Below are 20,402 nucleotides of genomic sequence, written 5' to 3'. Positions count from 1 at the left end.
TAATTTAAGTTTTTTTTTACGCAGATGTTGATAATTGAGCTCAAAATCTGTTTTCATTTTTGCATCCAGGACTTCCTGCGAAACATCCCGGGCAGCCTGCTGAGTGTGGATCTGTACGAGCAGTGGATGGATGTGATGGAAGGAGACGGAGGGGAGGAGAGGACGCAAGCTGTCCAGAGGTACGATCTCTCTCTCTCTTCAAACCCTAAAATACATCACGTATATCCCTCCAATATACAACATGTTACCGCCTGTCTCTGTCTCACAAGCACACACAGACACAACAAGTCAGACACATGTTTGTTATTCGGATACAAATTAAAGGAAAAACCTGAATAAATGTGAAGGTTTGTGGTGGCTCAACACCTGACTGTGACACTTTGTTGGTTTTTCCTTTAATTACGTTGTTTATGTCTAGAGAGAGACAGAAAGACAGAGAGAGAGAGAGAGAGACAGACAGACAGACAGAGAGAGAGACAGAAAGACAGAGAGAGAGACACACAGAGAGACAGAGAGAGAGAGAGAGAAAGACAGACAGAGAGAGAGAGACAGAAAGACAGAGAGAGAGACACACAGAGAGACAGAGAGAGAGAGAGAGAAAGACAGACAGAGAGAGAGAGACAGAAAGACAGACAGAGAGAGACAGAAAGACTGAGAGAGTCTTCGCTTCAGTTCCAGAGGCAACAAACTAAATTCCTTTTGCTTAAGAAAACAAAAAACAAGCAACATGAAGCAACACACAAACACGCTGTGAGAACGAGGACAAAGTGTTTCATGATCTCTGTCGTCATTTAATCCTTCCATCGTTCTCTCTCTCTCTCTCTCTCTCAGGTTGATCCACCTCCTGCCCAGCGAGAACCTGCTTCTGCTGCGACACGTTGTCGCCGTGCTGCACTGTATCCAGGGCAACGCCAACGACAACCAGATGAACGCCTTCAACCTGTCCGTCTGCATCGCTCCCAGCATGCTTTGGGCTCCGGCGCCAAGCACCCCCGAGATGGAGGGCGAGGGCACTAAGAAGGTGAGGACGAATGATATGAAGTGTTGTTAGATGTCTGATCTGGCAGATGATTGTGTTTAAAGGTGCTATAAGGAACTTACAGAAGATCGTTGTTGTTAATGACACCTGAGCTGCCGTCAGCATCCCGACGTCTCTCCTCGTCATCCATTCATTCCTGATAATGGACAGCTCATCGAGCATTATCCCGTTACATAATGTTCCTATATTTTTCTTGGACCATTGGCTCCATGATGCTTACTAGGGGGAGCTTTAGGGGAGCCGGAGAGAGGCGAGGAACTCGTGGAGCGCCCAGAAACCTCATATTCATTGGATTTTCTCGGCAAAACAGTCCCGAGTCCTTTATATAGAAATCAGTCCACAAGCTGTTATAGGCAACCGAGAGAGTCTCAATTTATAAGTTACATTACAATCCGTTCACACATTGGCAATATAAAGGGATTAAAACACGTAAATTGTTGTATATAGTACCTTTAATGGAATAATTTCACATTTTGGGAAATAAATGCAGATAATTAGATAAGAAGATTGATACTAGGGCTCCAAATAACAATTAAAAAACCGGACTGTTTCCAGTCTTTATGCTAAACTAAACTAAATTAGTTGTATATGTGAGAGTAGTATCAATCTTCTCATCAAACTCTTGGAACGAAAGCAGTGTATTTCCCAAAATGTCAAAGTGAACAGCACCCTGAATCCTCTGAGCTGCTACAGGTGTGTGTGAGAGGCTGAGACGGTGTGTGTGAGAGGCTGAGACGGTGTGTGTGAGAGGCTGAGACGGTGTGTGTGAGAGGCTGAGACGGTGTGTGTGTGTGTGTAAACTCTGAGGAATTTAACATTTCAGCCTGCGTGTGAGTGTGTATGAATGAAAAGACGTGTGACCAGACAGACAGACGAGAGTTTGACAGACAGGTAAGAAACTGAGATTTCTCCGACACAAGTCTACCGTGAGTGTTCACATGCACACTCAACCTCTGGCGGCCTGAAAGACGTTCGTCAGCAGACAGTTTCCCCGCGGATGTGAGCGTTGTGACCTCAGGAGCAGGAGCTGACCCACTGACACACAGCTGACGATCACTCATGAGCTATAAAATCACAACATTCTTAGACTGTGCTGAGCCTGAAATCCCCGAGCTTAGAGCGAGACTTAACAGGAAAGAGGAAAAGCTTCACAGTTTCATGCTGACTTACTCATAAGCACACAGGAAAAGACTGTGTATGTGTGTCTAGTTTACCGCTTAGAGGATTAAGACACCGTTACAGGGTTAGTTCTACTAAATCACAAGGCCTTTAGCTTTGGTTTTCTTTACTCAGCTTTATGTCTCAGATCTATTTTACGCCAATCTTTGAGTTCAGTTTCTCCTGAAAATGTCTGCAGAACCATCGCACAGAGCAGACTGTTCTGAAATGTTGAAATGTAATTCCTATAGGGTTACAGGCCAGTCTTGCCCTGTCCAATATGGCGCCCACGTTGACATGTCACTGCAACAGGCTGAAGCATCCAATGCAGCGTCTATGTATGCATGTCTATGGTTCAGGAGCAGTGTTTCTGTGGGGGAGAGGATCTCTCTTTGGGCTTTGTAACTTTGCAGACTAAAAAACTAAAGGAAAGGGGAAAAGCACCAAAGCATAACAGGTCCCCTTTAACTGAAATGTGAAGCAACATGGCTCACATCTTTCTCCATCATATCTTGGCCAGCCAGGCTAACCTGAAATGACTCAATCCCACAGTCGTGGCTGCAGCCAGAGCCCGCCACCACCACATAGCAGAGGAAGCCCCCCGGAGCCCATCATGTAGCCACTAAAGACATACAAAGCTGCCTGATTTGTGGTCTATTTGGAAAGTTACAGTATCTGAGTTACACACAGTCTCTGTGGGTGGCTGCTGCTTTGCTTATCTTTTCAAATGTGTGTGTTTGAGGTTCATTGAGAAAACATGCAAAGAATGTCCTACAGAATCCTGAGTGTGTGTTTTAGCGGAAAATTGTGTCGCTGAAACACCCTCCTCTTTGTCTCCTCACACACACACACGCACACACACACACACACACACACACACACACACTTGTCAGCACAACTACCCACAAATACCTAAATAAGTCCCCTGATAACACTTTCCCTCCCCGCTTGTTTGTGTGTGCAGCCCGAAGCGCAGGCGGCCTTTTTCTGGGAAAAAACTTTAAGAAATAACAAAGTGAGATTTCGACATTTCCCCTCCTTGCGGTTTGGAGCCGGGGGCCAATTTTTAGACCAGCGTGGGCTCCTGGCAGCGTAATGGCTGGTTTCCAATCTTGTCTGGAGACACGTGAACGCTCCGGAGCGTTTCAACAAATTCAGTTTGGTCTCCGCTTCCCCTCCTTCTTTCCTGCAGCATATGATTTAAATGTTTTTGGCTGAACGTAGCCATTTAAGAGGTAAATACAGCTTTAGTTTGAGTATTACTTTAGATGGAGACAGAGAGACAAATCATTCAAAAGGATGTTGTTTTTCTCTTGAGCTTTTTCTTCTGCTTTGTTTTGTCATTTTAACCTCTTTTACCGTTTGTGTGTTAAAACAATGCCTTTAAAAACTTCATAAAATGGAGAGTCCTCCTGGTCCTATCCTGACTCAAACCTTTGTAGAATCTATGTGCTTTGTGTTATTTATATCTGCTTTGGCACAGTTGTAGTCGAGGAGTTGCTGAATGAATTCAGTGGCGTCTCTGTGCATGGTATCATTGTTATAATGGTGTTATCCACTGTCTAATCTAGGAAATATTTTAGAAGAGGATACAAATGTTTCCTTTGGTTCATCACAGTTTACTCAGGCATAGTAACAGTCACAATGTTACTGACACTGGGGATGAGTTCTCTGACGTCTTACCTCTCCATAGAGACCAACATCATGCATATAGACCTGCTAGTTGTGGAGCTATTCTTCATTTATTTTTTAACCACACCTTCCAGCACGCTATAGGGGTTAAGAGGTTAATCACAGTGACTTTTCTTCATTACAGTAGAGGAAAAACAGAAATAGGGTTTTCTCTGCAGCCTGCTGGATGTATGTATTGACTGATGACCGTGAAAAATACTCAGAAATGACCCACTAACACACAGCTGGGAGATCTCTTGATGCACACACACACACTCCCACGCACACGTGCAGATAGTGTATACGCTCCATGCATCCTGCAGGCCGCTCTCAACCTGGGTTCATGCTGCAGACAAATGTTTTGTGAATGATGTAGAGCAGAATAACAGAAGAGTTGAGGGAGAGTTTAAGACAACATCCCTCAGAAGAAGAAGAAGAAGAAGAAGCAGCAGTTGTGAATGAGCTGTTGAAGGATGAGTGAAAGTGCCCTGGATGCCCACAGGCTCTCAGTGCTCTGTATCACGTAGCAGCCGCTCTCTGAGTGACAGCGAGGAATGCTGGCTGAGTGATTGAAGGAGGGAGCAGGGAGGTTTAATGAAAGAGAGAGTGGTACTGTAGGTCATGAGGGAGGTAGAAAGAGAAAAGAGGAATGAGAGTGGTGAAAACAATAGAAAGAAAAGGGAAAGGGAGAGGTAAAGAGAGATGTATCATGAGTTGTGCAATCAGCCAGCCCGTTCGCACTAAACGGAGTATGAATGACATAATAATGCACGATTTTAAAATAGATGTTTAATGCCAGAATCTATATATTTGCTTCATTTGAGTCTATGCGGAGGTAGAAGGAAGTTACCGCTTTTATTGTGGTAGTCTGAGTAACGTGACGTCATATCCGTTCCGTATCCGTCAACCAAAACAAACCTCAGAAAGTCTAAAACGTTGGAGGGTCGTCGTGGATACGACCTGCACCTTCACATGTTAAATCCAGCGTGGTAAACACTACACATCCAGTAAAGGATGGAAACACTTTGGGTTTCACACATTGACAGGAAAAGCAGAGCTAGACAGAGCAGAGCTAAAGCTGCATGCTAACTCCGTCACAGACAGGAAACGTTATCGTATTGCGGTAACGTGGCGGTGGAGCCGGCCTTCGCTCTTATCTCCGTGGTCAAATGGGCCAACGCTACAACTGTAGAGCACCCAGATACTGACATTTATATATATATATATATATAATATCCCCTTGCTTACAGTATCACAATATATCGCAAAATATTGAATCGTTACCCCTGTATCATGATCGGATGATATCAGATTCTTGCCAATACTTAGCCCTATCAGACTGATAATGATGTAAAAAGGTGTGCAGATACCACAACTCATGCCACGTTGGAGGCAACGAGGACGGATTCCAGACAGATGAGACATCTGTGCATTCACATTTGCTTGTTGTGTAATCGTAACTGTCCCAGCAGAGCAGAGAATTACCCATGATAATCCAGGTCAAATGTGGCCTCAGGACTTTTATACAGCAGTCATTAGTACATGTGCTATCAGAGGAGAGGTAGTGTAGACACACAGAGGAGATCAAATCAGGAGGTTAATGTTGTCTTTGCCCTCTGGTAACACTTGTGAGGGATTAACTGTGCCTGATTGTTAGAATGAAACTCATCAAGTTATGTAACAGCTCTCATCTCCCTTCATCTGTCAGGTAAAATGTTCTGTTTTAATCCAAAGTTTGGACCTGAAAGTCTTTTATTCTTCAAACATGTGACATAAATCACAGTGCCCTGAAATAACCTCAACCTGTTTTTAATATAAATGAACAGTTTGTTGTTAGAAAAGAGAAAAATTACTTGAAAATTCTTGAAACAAGTTGATTTTTGAGGATCCAGGCTAAATTATGTTTCTGATTCTTTCATTTGTTTTGAGAAAATAACACTTTTATGACTTAATGATGAAGAGAAACTACTTCACAGTGGAGCCAGACAGACTCTTCTTCTCAGTCATATAAAGCATATGGACGCCGTATGAACAGACAACATCTGGCCCAACAAACAAACAAACACGGAGGCCCCTAAACAGAGTGTGTTGTCTCCTCCTCGCTGTGTTGTCCAACGTGTCGCAGCAACGGCAGGAAAAACAACTCATCTATAAACACAACAGACCACAACAGACAGGATTCTGAGTGGTCCTGGCGACTCCATGTGTCGTCATATGTGTTTAGTAAATTGTGTCTGTTTAGTTTAAAAGGTGGCGGTTTCAGCCAAGTAACCTGATTTGTTTGAGGAGGGATGATCGTTTCTCTAAAGTAACAGAGTCTGTCGGCTTGTTTCAAACAGACTCTTTAAGAAAGAAACAGAAAAATGATGATGAGTTTAGAAATATTAATCATCTTAGAAGACATACCAACTCCTACACTAGATTTGTCTGTCTCGGTCACTCAACAAACATCAAGCAAGTGATAATCAAAGGCAATAACATGATGTCATGTATTATTATCAGGACATTATCCAGGACCAGGGAGAAGGAGTTTGATGTTTTCTTGGTCGGTGTGGAATGCAAACACTCGTGTAGTTGGAAGAAAAACAAACGAACACAAACGTTTCTCAGAATGATAATATGGAAGAAAACACAGCGTTGGAGTTGGACAGCTGCTTGGAGCTGATATCAGTTATTTAAGTTATTTAGGTCATGATGTCACAACATGAAGCAGGCAGCAGCTGCAGCACAAACTACTAGTTTTGTTTTCAGTGTTTCAGCCAGGCGGCAACCACCGGGTCTGAAAAGTGAAGCCGATGCAGAAGTGCCTTAAACCTGCATTCTTTCTAACGGCCAGCAGGGGGAGACTCCTCTGGTTGTCGGCCGTCTTATTCAGCATTCGGTTGTATTTAGCTCCACCCTCTTTTGTTATTTCTGGTTGCAAATAAACAAGATGGTGACGGCCAAATTGCCGCTTCAAAACCGTAGTCCACAAGCCAATTGGTGACGTCACAGTGACTACGTCCACTTTCTATGTACAGTCTATGGGTTCAGCTTCATATCCACATCTAATCAATGTCAAAATGTTCATCAGGCAGTGTGAATATATTAGTTGCGTCAACATAGACGCTGCCGAACTGTGGCTGGTTCTCTGAGGAGCTGCTTCAGCAAATGAGTCTCTGCATAAACAGAAACAGAACTTCACCTCCAGCTAACTGTATACCAATGAGAAGGAATGGTCAGCAGCTGCAGTGAAAGCGAAGCAGAGTCAAAGTGTTGGTGGCGCTACAGTATATTAACCAGGCGGTGTTTTCTCCCTGCAGGTGTGTGAGCTGGTTCGCCTCCTCATAGAGAAGTGCAGCAGCGTCCTGGGAGAAGACGTCACCTCGCTGTTCAGGAGCTTCAGCCAGAAGAGCAGCAGCAGTGACCACGGATCAGGTGAGAGACGAGACGCTATGAATAGACTCAGTCATATTTCTACTCCAGCTCGGAGTAGTTTGTGTTTTCTAAAACAAAAAGCAACAACAAAGAAAATACAAATGTGAATATTGTACAATATTTGCCACCTGATTAATCACTTGATTTTTAATGCAAATTACGTTCTAATTTGGAGGTTGTGCACAACAATGTAAAAAAAAAGATGTGCACACTAAATATCTTCCTGTGACCTTCAAATTAAACTTCTTATGCATTTTGGACGGATTGAGAAATGTGTTTACTCGTCACCGACCTGGGTAGAAAACATCTGGTTAAGAAGGAGAAGTTAAGCGTTGAGAATTGGACGTAGTAATTAATGACATTTCAGGATCAGGGTCTTAATCAGAGTCTGTGTGCAGCTAAACAACAATGCTTCAGTGTGTTACACCTCTAAATATTACAACATCGAGGTGGGTTTGGAGCGACCGGCTCGCTGTGAGTGGGATTAAATGGCCTATAGGCTCTTTCAGGCCTGTTGATTGAGGTCAGCACATCGACCTGCAGTCGTTCCAGTGATTGCCGAGGTCACGGCTGCTGATTGACTAACAGCAGCGCTAAATCTCCCCATTCATAAATACCGCTTAACTTTCTTCCTGGCCGCTATAAATAAACCACCAGAGGTGAAGGACGCTTTGTCCTCTGTTCTCCTCGTCTCCAGCAGTGAGCCGCGGCTTTGTTCATCTCAGGGGTCATTTCAGTTTTGTGGGTAAAGTTTGTACCAGGAGAGAACAGCAGAATGTGGTAGTTGAACTGGTGTAGGTTGTTGTGTAAATGAAGTTTTGTCTGTCTCAAATTGGATTGCTAATTTTAGGAGCTTGTAGGTGGAAATGCCCTAAATTGCAGGATACGTGCGTCTGTAAAAGCTGTATAATTTGAGGACGACTTTGCTATTACAGGAAATGTAACACTAAAGTCAGACTGTGTATTTTGTTGGCTAGATCATTGTGTTCTTTGGATTGAATTCTCCACTTTAGTCTCATAATAATATTCTTTCTCCTCCTCCCAGATGTGTCGTCCTTCCAGATGAACGACTCGTCCTACGACAGTCTGGAGAACGAGCTCAACGACGACCCCGAGTCTCCGTTCCAGGAGCAGCTGCCTCTCCGTGACAAAGACAAGCCGGACAGCCGCAGCCGCGACTCCGTCATCACCCTCAGCGACTGTGACCCCGATCCCGACCACGAGACCGACCTCCTGCTGCAGCTCCCCCCGCTGGCCAGACCGCGGAGGTTCTGCCCCGCAGCGCGACAGCCACGCAACGGCCCGTCCACGGGTCCCAGGAGGCTGAGGAGGAGCTCAGAGCCCGCATTGGCCCTGGCGAGCACGCCGCCGTCAGGCACGGCGATTGTTCACGCCGACCGCCTGCCTGCGAGGAAGGCGAGCTATGACGCCGCTATGGAGGGGGAGCGGGTGGAGGATGATGTGTTCCTGGAGCAGCGGCTGAGCGGGCTGCAGCTGAAGGAAGAGGAAGAGGATGGAGGCGAGAAAGGAGTAGCCAAAATCCAGAATGGCGGGCGGAGGAAGATGAAGCACGCCCCTCCGCCTCCGTTGCGGCTGGACGCAAGCTGTTCCAGTCTGTCGTCACCGGCGACCTCGCCCACAGGCTCCTCCCTCAGCTCTTTAGACTCCGCCTTCTCACAGTACTCTACTGACTACGCCACCAACGGGGCCATTCCATTGGCCGAGCCCGCTCCTCTCTCCCCTCTCTTTCCTGGACGGCCCCAGCCGTCACCCCGGGACTCGCCCCCTCAGAGGGACGCCCCGCCTCATTGGCCCCCCCAGGCCCCTCGGACCAGCCAGACCCCCCCACACCCTCATGGCCTCCACCCCAACACGTGGCTCAAGAAGGACCGCCGGCTGTCACTAAAGCAGTCTGATAACGGACACTCAGAGGAGGACTTGCCCGCGGTGAACGGGATAAGCCCCCCAACCAGTAACGGCCACTCCGGCGTTGCCCAGGACGCCGCGGTGACCAACCCAAACAGCCAACGCAGATCCAGCAGCCCTCCGTCCTACCAGCAGGCGTTACAGCAGCTGCAGCGCAGCCGCTCTCCTTTCTACAGGGGCACGGAGAAACCTCTGACGGTCCGAGAGCTGAGGCAGCTCCACAACCAGACCGGCGCCCCAAGACCCCCGGCCCCCGCCTCCCCTAACAGCCCCCAACCACACGCAGGAAGTGACCCGGCAAAAGAGTGTGTGCAGCCGCCACAGGGTGTTTTCTACGGACAGAACGGCACCACTCTGGTCCTCAGGAGACAGAAGTCCCACTCTCTCACTCCGGCCATGGAGGGACACAAAGGGAGGCGGACCCTCCCACTTCCCCGCCGAGCGTCCGAACCCGCCAAGATCACTGCGAGCGCTTACCCGTCCTCCAGCCTCACCCTGGACAGACCTCGCACCTCTAAAGGTCAGCCCCAAGACGGCGGCCTGAGAGTGTCAGAGGTGGAGCCCAACCACCACGCTGAGCCACGCTTCTGCCTGTCTCCCTCCGCCACCCGGGCCGTACGGGACTACTTCTCCTCCCAGGGTCAGGAGGATGCAGACGCCTGCCTGCGGAGGAGTCAGGAGGTGGCGCTGGCGATCGTGCAGGGGAAGAGGGAGTGGCAGAGCCGGCGGTGCAGCGACCCACGAGTGGACGACTTTGACCAGCTGTTTTTTGCTGAAGAGTCCTACGTGTAAATAAGAAGCGTGTACAGACTTTATCTGATATGTTCACTTGTATATAACTCATTGATGTGATCATATTCCCTCATGTACACGTTTCCCCTCTGGCAGCAGACGTCATACCAATACTATGAGGTGTTTAGTGTCATGGTACATCCAAGGTTTTAGATCTTAAAAGGTACAGATGAACTTCCTGCTTCCACGTTTCACCTCTGTGTGGTAGTAAACTGGTATTATGATTCCTCGTCCACCATAACACTGTGACGTCTGGCAAACATTTACGCCTTGTCCACACGTACACGGGGATTTTTTAGCTTTTTTCTATCCATGCTCGTCATCACGCAAACGCCGTTTTAGTTCACCGAAAACGGAGCATTTAAAAAAACTCCGGCCAGGGTGAAGATTTGAGCTTGTGACATCAGAGTGTGCCGTTATCTCCTTTGTGAGGCGTCACTAATGAGGTGACATGTCGTGCAACGGCAGACGTGACCAAGGTACCTGCTAACAGGACTTTTAATATGTTGACACATAAATGCAACACTCCGAAAAACGCCGTTTACAAAAATACCTGTGTACGTCTGGACGAGGCCTTAGATTGAAAGGATTGAAGTTGTTTGTCATAATCCACAATAGTTTAAGTTTAAAAGTCACGTTTCTTTGTAGCCTTGCAGCTGGGATCCTCCGATAATGATTTATTGAGTAATGATGCCTGATACAGAGAAGATGTGAAGAGTTTATTTGGACATCTGGATCCCCAAACAATCATTAAAGAGTTACAGCTCTTGTGCCAAAATCTGGTTCCTCTGACAAATATCTTTCTCTGACGAAATGAAGGAAGGACGAGTTCTTCAGAAATGAAAGAGAAAGCTTCTCATTCTCTGGAAGCTTTCAAAAGGAAAATATATATTTTTATTTCCAAAGCATAAAGACTGTTGGGAAATCAAGGCCATGACACATTTTTGTAGTCTGTTTTTAACGGCAAAATATTTTAAATTTGATTAAAAATTGGACCAAATATGGATGAAATATCAGACTTTACTACATCACAGTGTTCTCTTCATAGTTTAGTGGGTTTATTAATGCTGCTCTCTGCAGCAGTAACGACAACAACATGGTCCCGATGGCTGCTGTGACTTCATGTGAATACTATGAACATGCTTTGAGCTCCACAACACCTGATGATGTTTACTGGAGCGCCAGAGGAGGAAGGTTTTAGGACAGATTCCCTGTCCGCTGTACATATTTAACAATTATCTTAATGGTGTTTGTACCTTTTATGACGTCTGTTAAGTGATTTTTTCCCCCCCAGAGAGTGAAGTGTTTGTCTGTCTGAATGAGTGAATCAATAGGAGCCGCTATTTATTCATATGAGCCGAGTTTCCAGACACACAGCACACAGTGTTGTCCTCTGAAGCTCTGGTTTATATCTCTGTGACCTGGGGAGGGAGGGAGGGAGGGAGGAAGAAGAGAAACCATCGATGTGTGTGTGTGTGTGTGTGAAAGAAAGTCCGATCGTGTCCTGAGCAGGAATGTGAGAAAACGTGTGCCATTGAGGGAGAAATCTCCTTTATTCATGCTTGTATAGCACTTCATTATTCTCAACAAGAAACCCTTTCAGTCTCACTAGAGTGACAAGGACACAGCCTGTTCTATATGTGTGTGTTTATGTGTTGAATGCACCTCTAACTGTTGTATGTTTTGTCCATAATTATATGATATTTTTGTTCCAGCGCTGCCGTCATTGCAGTGCTGATTTCTCAGCTGACACTTAACAATAACTGACCTTATTTCACTGATCAAGGTGTGTTAATACTGGGGCTGTCAAAGTAAACATGATAATAACGCTAATTCCTTTTAGCGCCACTAATTTCTTTAACTCATTAGGTTGTAACGAAGATACCGGTATCATATGAAACTAGAAAACTTGATGAATCCATCGGTACCAACCATGTCAGACTAGCTGGTCATGAAGGAGGTTAAAGAACGCTCCAAACTTACGTTAAATTCTGGCGAGGAAAAACTGTCATGTCCATTTTCAAAGGGGTCCCTTGACCTCTGACCTCCAGATATGTGAATGAAAATGGGTTCTATGCGTACCTGTGAGGGTTTCTGGATATCTGTCATTGTTTTGTGTCATTAAATTGATTTCCAATAATAAATATATACATACATTTGCATAAAGCAGCATATTTGTCCACTCCCATGTTGATAAGAGGATTAAATACTTGACAAATCTCCCTTTAAGGTACATTTAGAACAGATAAAAATGTGCAATTTAAATATTTGAATGGATTGACAGCCCTAATGTAAATACATACTTCTAGATAATATATTCTTAGCACAATGTAAGAGTAGTCTTCATGAGTATTAACAAAGTGTTATTATGATCTTAACACTGCAATAAGGTCATCGTCATGTTAAGTGTTGCTCTCAAAATGTCCTTTATCCTGTCTTCTTCTTCTTCTTCTTCTTATTATTATTATTATTATTATTAATATTCTAATTGTTATCTCATTACAGTGAATTGTGTTCAACGTGTATAGTTCTGCATATTTATGATACAGAAATATATAAATATATATATATAAATATAAATCTATTACCTTGTTCCTTCTGTGTTGTTGTTGTTGTGTGAGGAAATCAAAGTGTATTTTTGTACATGCCAATTCTGCTGCTGCTGCCGTCTCTATAGAAAGTATATTTGCTACAAAACGCACCATGTGTATATTTGTGTACATCTGATGTCCATTAAATGCTCACGAGAACAAAATATCATTGATTTGAATAATAAATGTTGCTCTTGTGAAACTACTTTGTGGATCAAACTGAATTTGTTCTTTAGTGAAGCTTTAAGCATGAAGGTAGGACTGTAGAAGAAGAGACACTGACATCAGGGAATTGACCATTTATAGTGAATAGCTCCACAACTAGCAGGTCTATCTGCATGATCTTAGTCTCTATGGAGAGGTAAGACCTCAGAAAATTCATCCCCAGTGTCAGTAACATTGTGACTGTTACTATGCCTGAGTAAACTGTGATGAACCAAAGGAAACATTTGTATCCTCTTCTAAAATGTTCTCTAGATTAGACAGTGGATAAAACCATTATAGCAATGATGCCATGCACAGAGACGCCACTGAATTCATTCAGCAACTCCTCGACTACAACTGTGCCAAAGCAGATATAAATAACACAAAGCACATAGATTCTACAAAGGTTTTAGTCAGGATAGGACCAGGAGGACTCTCCGTTTGGCACACTTGGATACCCAAAGTGTTCCAAATGGGTTTTCTACCTCTTGAAAGGGAATCTGGCTCTAAAATCCTCCTGATATCCACGACAGGAGGCTACGTGCACATAATGGAGCCTTTGGCCATGACGTTTACCCTGTGCATCATCACATTCTACCATTGTGCATCATCACATTCTACCATTGTGCATCATCACATTCTACCATTGTGCATCATCACATTCTACCATTGTGCTCAGTATAACATCAATAAAAAACTACTAAATGGTATAATTTTGACTCCAAATGGAGTAGTTTTATTATAATAATGAAATTTGATCAAGTAGATAATAACAAATAAGATCAATAACAATGTAAATAAGATAACAAAAATGCAAAGTCAAGTACATTTAATATAAAAAAATATTATAAAGTAAAAATACAATTTCTTGTGTGTTGATTTTATAACTAAAATATTGAATTCATTGCCAAACAAACATTGTTTGGACTAAATCCACTTTGAGTGTTGTTTTAGTCGCGTTGAGGCCTCGTCTTTTAGAAACTATTCAGAACAAAGACCACCACAGCATTTTATGACGTTGTTAAAGGCAGTGTTTTAACACACAGCTCAGCGTGCCGGGTCCGTCGGGGAAAAGAGGTTAGAATATAAGCAGATTGAGAAAAATCAGGTTATAACGGCCACGATGTACGCATGTTTGTTACTAGTCAGCTACAGTAGTAACCAATCAGCTGATTAATGAGCAGCTGGAGGCGAAGCATGAATGAAGCAGCTGATGCCAATCAGCTAATTAATGCAACCAGAACTTCAGTGCTGTCCTGGTAATCATGTGTTTCTCCCCCTCACCTGTGTGTGTGTCTGTCTGTGTGACATGGGCGTGGGCGTGGACGTGGGCGTGGCGCTCCTCTCTGGGCTCCCACCTGACTTCCAGTCCTGCTGATCACCCACACCTGCCTTTCATTGAGCTCATCACCATGCAGTCTATAAACCCCGGTTCTCCAGTCACTCATCACCAGATAGTTGCTGCAACCACAGTGGTAGTGAGCCGTTCTTGGCCGCTCTGCTTTGGGAAATCAGAGTCTGTATTTGCTCTATTTTTAATTCCTTTGAACTAACCATTCACCCCCCTGGTTCTACTATAAATCCTTCATTACTCTCCACTTAGAGTCTGTGTCTGCTTTTGGGTCAGACCAGGGGTCTGCAACCTGCAGCTCCGGAGCCACATGTGGCTAGTTTTCAGAAGTCAAACCGCTGCAGGACAGATGCTTTTTCAAAAATCCGGCTTTTATCCAACGGCTGTGAAGAAAGCTTGGAAGGCTGTCATCATGTTTGCTGTGAAACTGAGCACACGTGGGTCAATGCAGGTTAACATTTCACCGTCTTTGCTACGCTACGCCCAACGGAGAAAATTGCGAGTCTCCGCAAAGTCACAAGCTCTGCAGATTTAGGCAGAAATATGATGGAAACTAGCACAAAGAAAAGGAAGAGCAGCTACAACAAAGACTGTGAAACTACTTCCAAGGATTTAGAAGGCGGATAAGGAGATTCTTACGTTACGTTATTATATTAACAAGAACCAGGATCTTTTTTCTTACCTTAACTAAATCGTTTTGTTCCCTAAACCTGACCAATCGTTTCACAATGCTAATGTGTGATATGAGGCTGATATGAAACATATTTATGAGACGTATTATGGTTCAGAAACATTCAACGTATCCCGCTGCTGGGTTGAATCTAACAGTATCTTTGTTTGAACAACGCTCGGCTGTACGACATCAGTTCGGAGGAACTGAAGAAGTTAAAGAGGATTACACACAATTCTAGTTGAGGTTTATGAAATAATTCATGAATTCCTCTGCGGTTCCTCTCTGACTGCAGTCTAAAGTTTGTTTAAGCTCTTTTAGTTATGAGAGTGAACCTGATAGGAATATTTACTGCAAGGAGTCAAACTGACTAACACAAGAAGCAACTTGTTCCTCTGATCTGAATTTATGATCTTCTCTCAACGCCGTTAGTTCAACAGCCAGATACATAGATGTTGTTTGCTGATGTTGCTCAGGGACGCAGGTTGCTCAGCAGTTAAACTGATGTAATCCAAACACAACTTAGTAACATAACGGGAATGTCTCCCATAAAGTTCACAGGTTTCTTTACAACACGGTGTCGTGGTGTTTGTGCTCCGTCAGACTGGATGGATTCTGACAGGAAGAGGGTGTGTTAGAGCGGCTGCAGGCACAGCTTTGATTTCCCTTCAACCTTTCTCTTATATATCTGTGTTTTTAAAGAGTCGTTAAATAGCTGGAGGGAACCAGACACCCCAACACCTCCAGTCTCCATCCAGCTACATCAACCTGTAACTGATGCAAAATACATTTCACCAGAGAAACATTTCACTGTTTTCACTTGCAGCTGAAGCGTTGAGGGATCTGGAGGTTTCTAGCGTCAACTTTTACCACGGCAAACAGAATGGAAGGTGAGGGCTCAGAAAGTCTTCAAACTGCCCCCTACACCCTCTCCCGACCTACTTCCTCTCTGTTTGTGCGTTCGCATGGTGTTTCCGCCATATTGAGACCATCCCAAACCAGTTAGCGGGGAGTGGAGGCGGGTTATAAAACCCTCCAACAGCGAGTCTGCATCGATGCCGACTTACTACGTGCAACGGCGTTTTGTGTTCGCTCTGTACAAAATGAATTTATATCCTCATACAGACACTTACTTACACTTACTTAAAATAAGTACGTAAACTAAGTAAAATACGTACGGAAACAATGTAATATTTATGGAAAACATATCGCAAACGTCCCTAACATAACTTTGGGACACGAACACGCCAAATGCAGGCACGCCGTTCTTATTGCACACAAAATGACCAAAAGCGTCCGGACTGTGTTGCCTAAAGCTAACCAAGTCGTTTTGTTGCATTTTTGTTTTGTTTCAATTTTTGTTTGCCAAAAGTCAATGTTGACTTATTTAAATTTTCGTCCATAGCTTAAATAATGTAATGTAAGAAATGGGAATAAAAGAATGACAGATCAGATAACATTAGATATTACAGAAACTGTATTCACAGATTTTGATTGTGACAAAGAATTCCAATTAAATAGATGCCAGTCCCAATCTGGGCGATCCCCAATTGTGTTCCGGCCGGATCCAGCACATATCAAGCTCTGCAAACTATATGATGTTTTTACTAAACATAAAGAAGTTGTTTCGTTGCATTTTTTTGTTTCACTTTACAGCGTTAACCACGTTTTTAAACTTATTTAAACTGTGACCATAATCCGGGAAAAATACGTTTCCCTTGAAACGTAACGGAGGACGCAGTTTAGTTATATAGGGACGTTATTTTTTTGTAGGAGACGGGGTTTAAATAGCCTATATCATGTAGGTAGGTACAACAATACGATAACATCAAGAATGACATCATTATGGGTTATGGCTAAAAGATAAAAAGGTTGCATCTAATCACTGACTTCATGACCACCTGTTACAGTCTGCCGCTCTGCCCATCTCACTTCTCCACCTCCCCCTGACCGGACTCTAACCTCCAGCCACTCCCTCACTCCGTCCCTCCCAGCAGTAACCCGGTTCAGCCGTTCCCTTCACCTGCTCACCTGCTCACCTGTTTCCACTTCCCCTCATCAGCCCCGCTCTACATATACTGGCCACGCTGCTCAGAGCGATGCAAGACAAATCAAATGTTTGCACTAAACGCTCTGCTGGGATTATTGATGCCAAAGGCTGCTTTCTTTTTGGTAGTTCAGTCCTCTTTTTAGGTTAATTATTGTAAAGCTGTACTGATCAAGAAGGCTGCATATTTACAAGTGATAATCAGTTGGATGCACAGACTGCAATCTGTCCGTAGAAGAGGAGTTTCTTCATGGTTTGGTTGACGTAGTGATGTTGTTCCACTAGTGACGTGTTAATGCACTTTATTTTGTAGCTTAAATGAATTCTATCATAAAGTAATATCGTCATCACATACCTAGTACTTTTACATAAGAAACAGTACTTTTACTTGAGTAAAATCTTCTAGTACTCCAGAACCATCCCTACATGTCCAGCAGGTTTCAGTGTGCTCGGAGGACCAGATTGGTGGAGTTCACGAGGTCTGATCCTGCTATGTGAGGACTCAAGTTCACCACCTGTAACAAGCCATAAATCCCAGTTTAATGTCCTGATGAATGGACCTCGGGTCTACCAGTCTGTGTGTGGCTGAAGTCAAAGAGAAGCCAGCAGACGTTTAACAAGCAGCTGTTAAACAGGATCGATGTGTGTGAGATAACAACAGGAATCCTCTGAGAGGAACAAACTGTTCCAGAAATGTCAAGACGTCTTCTGAAATATTTCCTCCTGACAGTCAGTTATGTTAGCGTTGAGTCTCTCTGATGTAAGCAGAGAGGAGAGCTGTCAGTGGCTGCTGGTATTTATAGCTCAACATACCTGTTTGCTGGTTTACCTGCTGCATCACATCATGAACCCTGTCCACAGGGATCATGATGGGATCAGTAATAAGCATTTATATCACTGGGCAGAGGCAAAGTTAGCAGGTGTAAACAAATATAACCAAAAGCTTCTCATTCCTGAGCTTCTTATTTCAGAGAGGACGTTTGTAATGGTTTAATCAGTTGAGCTATGATATGTTGCATATGATAGAAAACATTTTAATTAACTCTAAAAATTCAACGTATCCTCATACAACGGTTCGTATGATATCTTAGGAAAGGTTATTCCTAATTTTTCATGCATTTTCCTACGAATCTCCAGCAACACGTGTCAAATTCCACTCGTTACATCATACAGTCTTTTCAACATAAACATCCGTCTTCAGAGACAGATTATGACAGAACTTTTACAACCCTGTCAGTCAAAATGACGAGCAACGAGAAAGTAAAATGCAACCACTGAACCCCCGAGGGCGTGTAAGTCCCGTTGAAGGTTCTGTGTCTGTGTACGTCTTGATAGATTGTTTATTGGTTTAAATTCAAAGTGGCAGAAACAAGAAAACAACTTGTATTTTCGTTCCATCCTCCTCGCCGCCGGGAGACTACTTCAGTTAGCGGTGGTTGTAACAACTTGCATTCAGCCAACCCAAACCCCAGCACAACACAAGTCGTTTCCTCGTCTCTGCCGACCCGGACCCAAGCCAATAAACAAACTTTATAAGATTATTAAGAAAGCAGTGTTAATTTGACCGGCTCTCAGAGTTTCAGCACTTTGGCTGATTCTTATTCTTCCCCTGCTATTAGGTAGTTTGCTTTTTTATATATAACTGATGACTGTTACTTCAGATTGTATGGACCCAGTAGTCGAGGTAACATGCGACCCCTATTTGTTTCAAGCATGTAGCCCTGGTATTACACAGTGCACCTTTAAAGGATGGATAGAGACTAACCTGACTACAGCTGCCATCCTCCACAGAGGAGCCACCTTTAAAGGATGGATGGAGACTAACCTGACTACAGCTGCCATCCTCCACAGAGGAGCAGCCTTTAAAGGATGGATGGATGGATGGATGGAGACTAACCTGACTACAGCTGCCATCCTCCACAAAGGAGCCTCCTTTAAAGCTTCTAGTTGGTGTTTGATACATAAAACCCAGGTTTCTGTTGTGTATTTCTTTGTTTTCTTTTTGTGTGAAGGCTTGTTGCTGCTTTACAGGTGCAGTTCAGACTCTCAGACCCTCCGCTGCGTCCTGGCAACAGTATCCTAAAGTTTGCTTTTGTTTTCAGAGGGACGATAAGGGAGTTTTAGGGCAGCTTGGCTCCTCGGAGAGATTCCCGTGCCAGCTCGCAGCTCTCTGTGCAGTGAGGTCACGCCTGATATGATCTATGCCTCTTGTGAATTTCAGTCAAAACAGCAATTAGCCGTGTTTTCCTCCCTACGCTACGCTGTTGTTGACCCACTCCGACAAGCAAGTAACTCCCTGCACAGGAACCCTGATCAAATTCCCACATACTGTGTTTCTGACACACATTCTGCAGCTTTGGTGAAGCAGTGATGTTGCAATGAAAAGCAGCTGTGAGGAAACTCCCCCTTTTAAGCCCCCACAGGACCCAACATCTGATGTCCATTTAGTTTCTACGTGCAAAAATATCACCAAATAATGGCACTGACAGAGAAACCCTGTCCCATGTGATGGAAGAAGCTGCTGTAAGAGACAACTAGGCGTATTATAACACCAGTTCCTCCCAGCTGAAACCCACAGAATGTTACTGTACTGATTTATGGGTCTCCGTAGAGGCACACAGGCATTTGAAGAAAAACATGTCAGTTTTTTGTTTGACATTTTTCATCTAAATACCACAAATTGCCGGCGCAGCTCGGAAGAATTTAAGACCTCCAGCAAAATTTGGTTACACAACAGGAGAGATTTAGGTGTTGGGACAGAGGACTGAGAGACAAAGACACCTGTTAGAGAGACAGCAAAGAAGAAAGATTGTATGTGTGTGTGTGTGTGTGTGCAGGCTGTTCTCATACACCGCTCGTACCTATACCTGCGAAAAGTAATGCACCGTATTTCGTACATATCCAACTAAATCAATTCTTATGTAATCCATAAAGAGCGAGAAACGCTGCGTAGGTAAGAGGTCGGGGGGGATGACTTTCACCCAGGAGACCACTGTTCATGTCCCGTGTGAAGTCAACGTAGATTTATTCGTCAAGTAACTTACGTACTTAGCTAGCGCCACTTCCGTAGTTATTTTAACCCCAAACCACCATCTTTTCCTAAACCTAACCAAGTTGTTTCCTATAAGACGGAAGTTTATTTTGAAAAGACTGTATGCATGTAATGTGAAAAATTTACATCCCAACTCGTCACATACTTGGTCAGACCCCTCGGCGTCACTGTTCAGTCGCAGTAAACACATGCTTAATGTTGTGAATTAAACAGAAACACTTGTTTAGGTTCAGGCAACAAAACCACTCTAGTTAGGTTTAGGAAAAAAACAATGTGGTTGAGCTGAAAGTTACCACGTTTTTACAGTGCAAATGTGACTTAACGTTGTGAACACGGGACACGAACGAACAGCTGATAGTCACATGAAAGTGAAACTTAACTTACAGAGGTCCACCAGCCCGGTGTGTCTCTTTCTCTCTTTAAATAACCCCACCACCACAGCACTTTCTCTGACCGTTTTCTGTTGCTAGACATGGGTTTACAT

At 44.0% G+C, this 20,402-nt stretch overlaps 1 protein-coding gene across 2 annotated transcripts in view; it reads left to right on the top strand.

The window, feature by feature from the left end:
* LOC119500518 (rho GTPase-activating protein 20-like) overlaps positions 1–11,923 on the top strand; it is a 65,307-nt gene extending 53,384 nt beyond the window's left edge. For both annotated transcript variants that reach the window (XM_037790290.1, XM_037790291.1), the window contains exons 12-15: positions 70–179; positions 832–1,021; positions 7,171–7,285; positions 8,331–11,923. In XM_037790290.1, the coding sequence (XP_037646218.1) occupies positions 70–179; positions 832–1,021; positions 7,171–7,285; positions 8,331–10,003 (2,088 nt within the window). In that variant the 3' untranslated portion in view covers positions 10,004–11,923. The remainder of the gene's footprint in view (positions 1–69; positions 180–831; positions 1,022–7,170; positions 7,286–8,330) is intronic.
* The last annotated feature ends 8,479 nt before the right edge of the window (positions 11,924–20,402 follow it).

The sequence above is a fragment of the Sebastes umbrosus genome, chromosome 13 (assembly GCF_015220745.1).
Source record: "Sebastes umbrosus isolate fSebUmb1 chromosome 13, fSebUmb1.pri, whole genome shotgun sequence".
Lineage (NCBI taxonomy): Eukaryota > Metazoa > Chordata > Actinopteri > Perciformes > Sebastidae > Sebastes > Sebastes umbrosus.
This window is presented reverse-complemented; position numbering and strand designations above follow the sequence as displayed.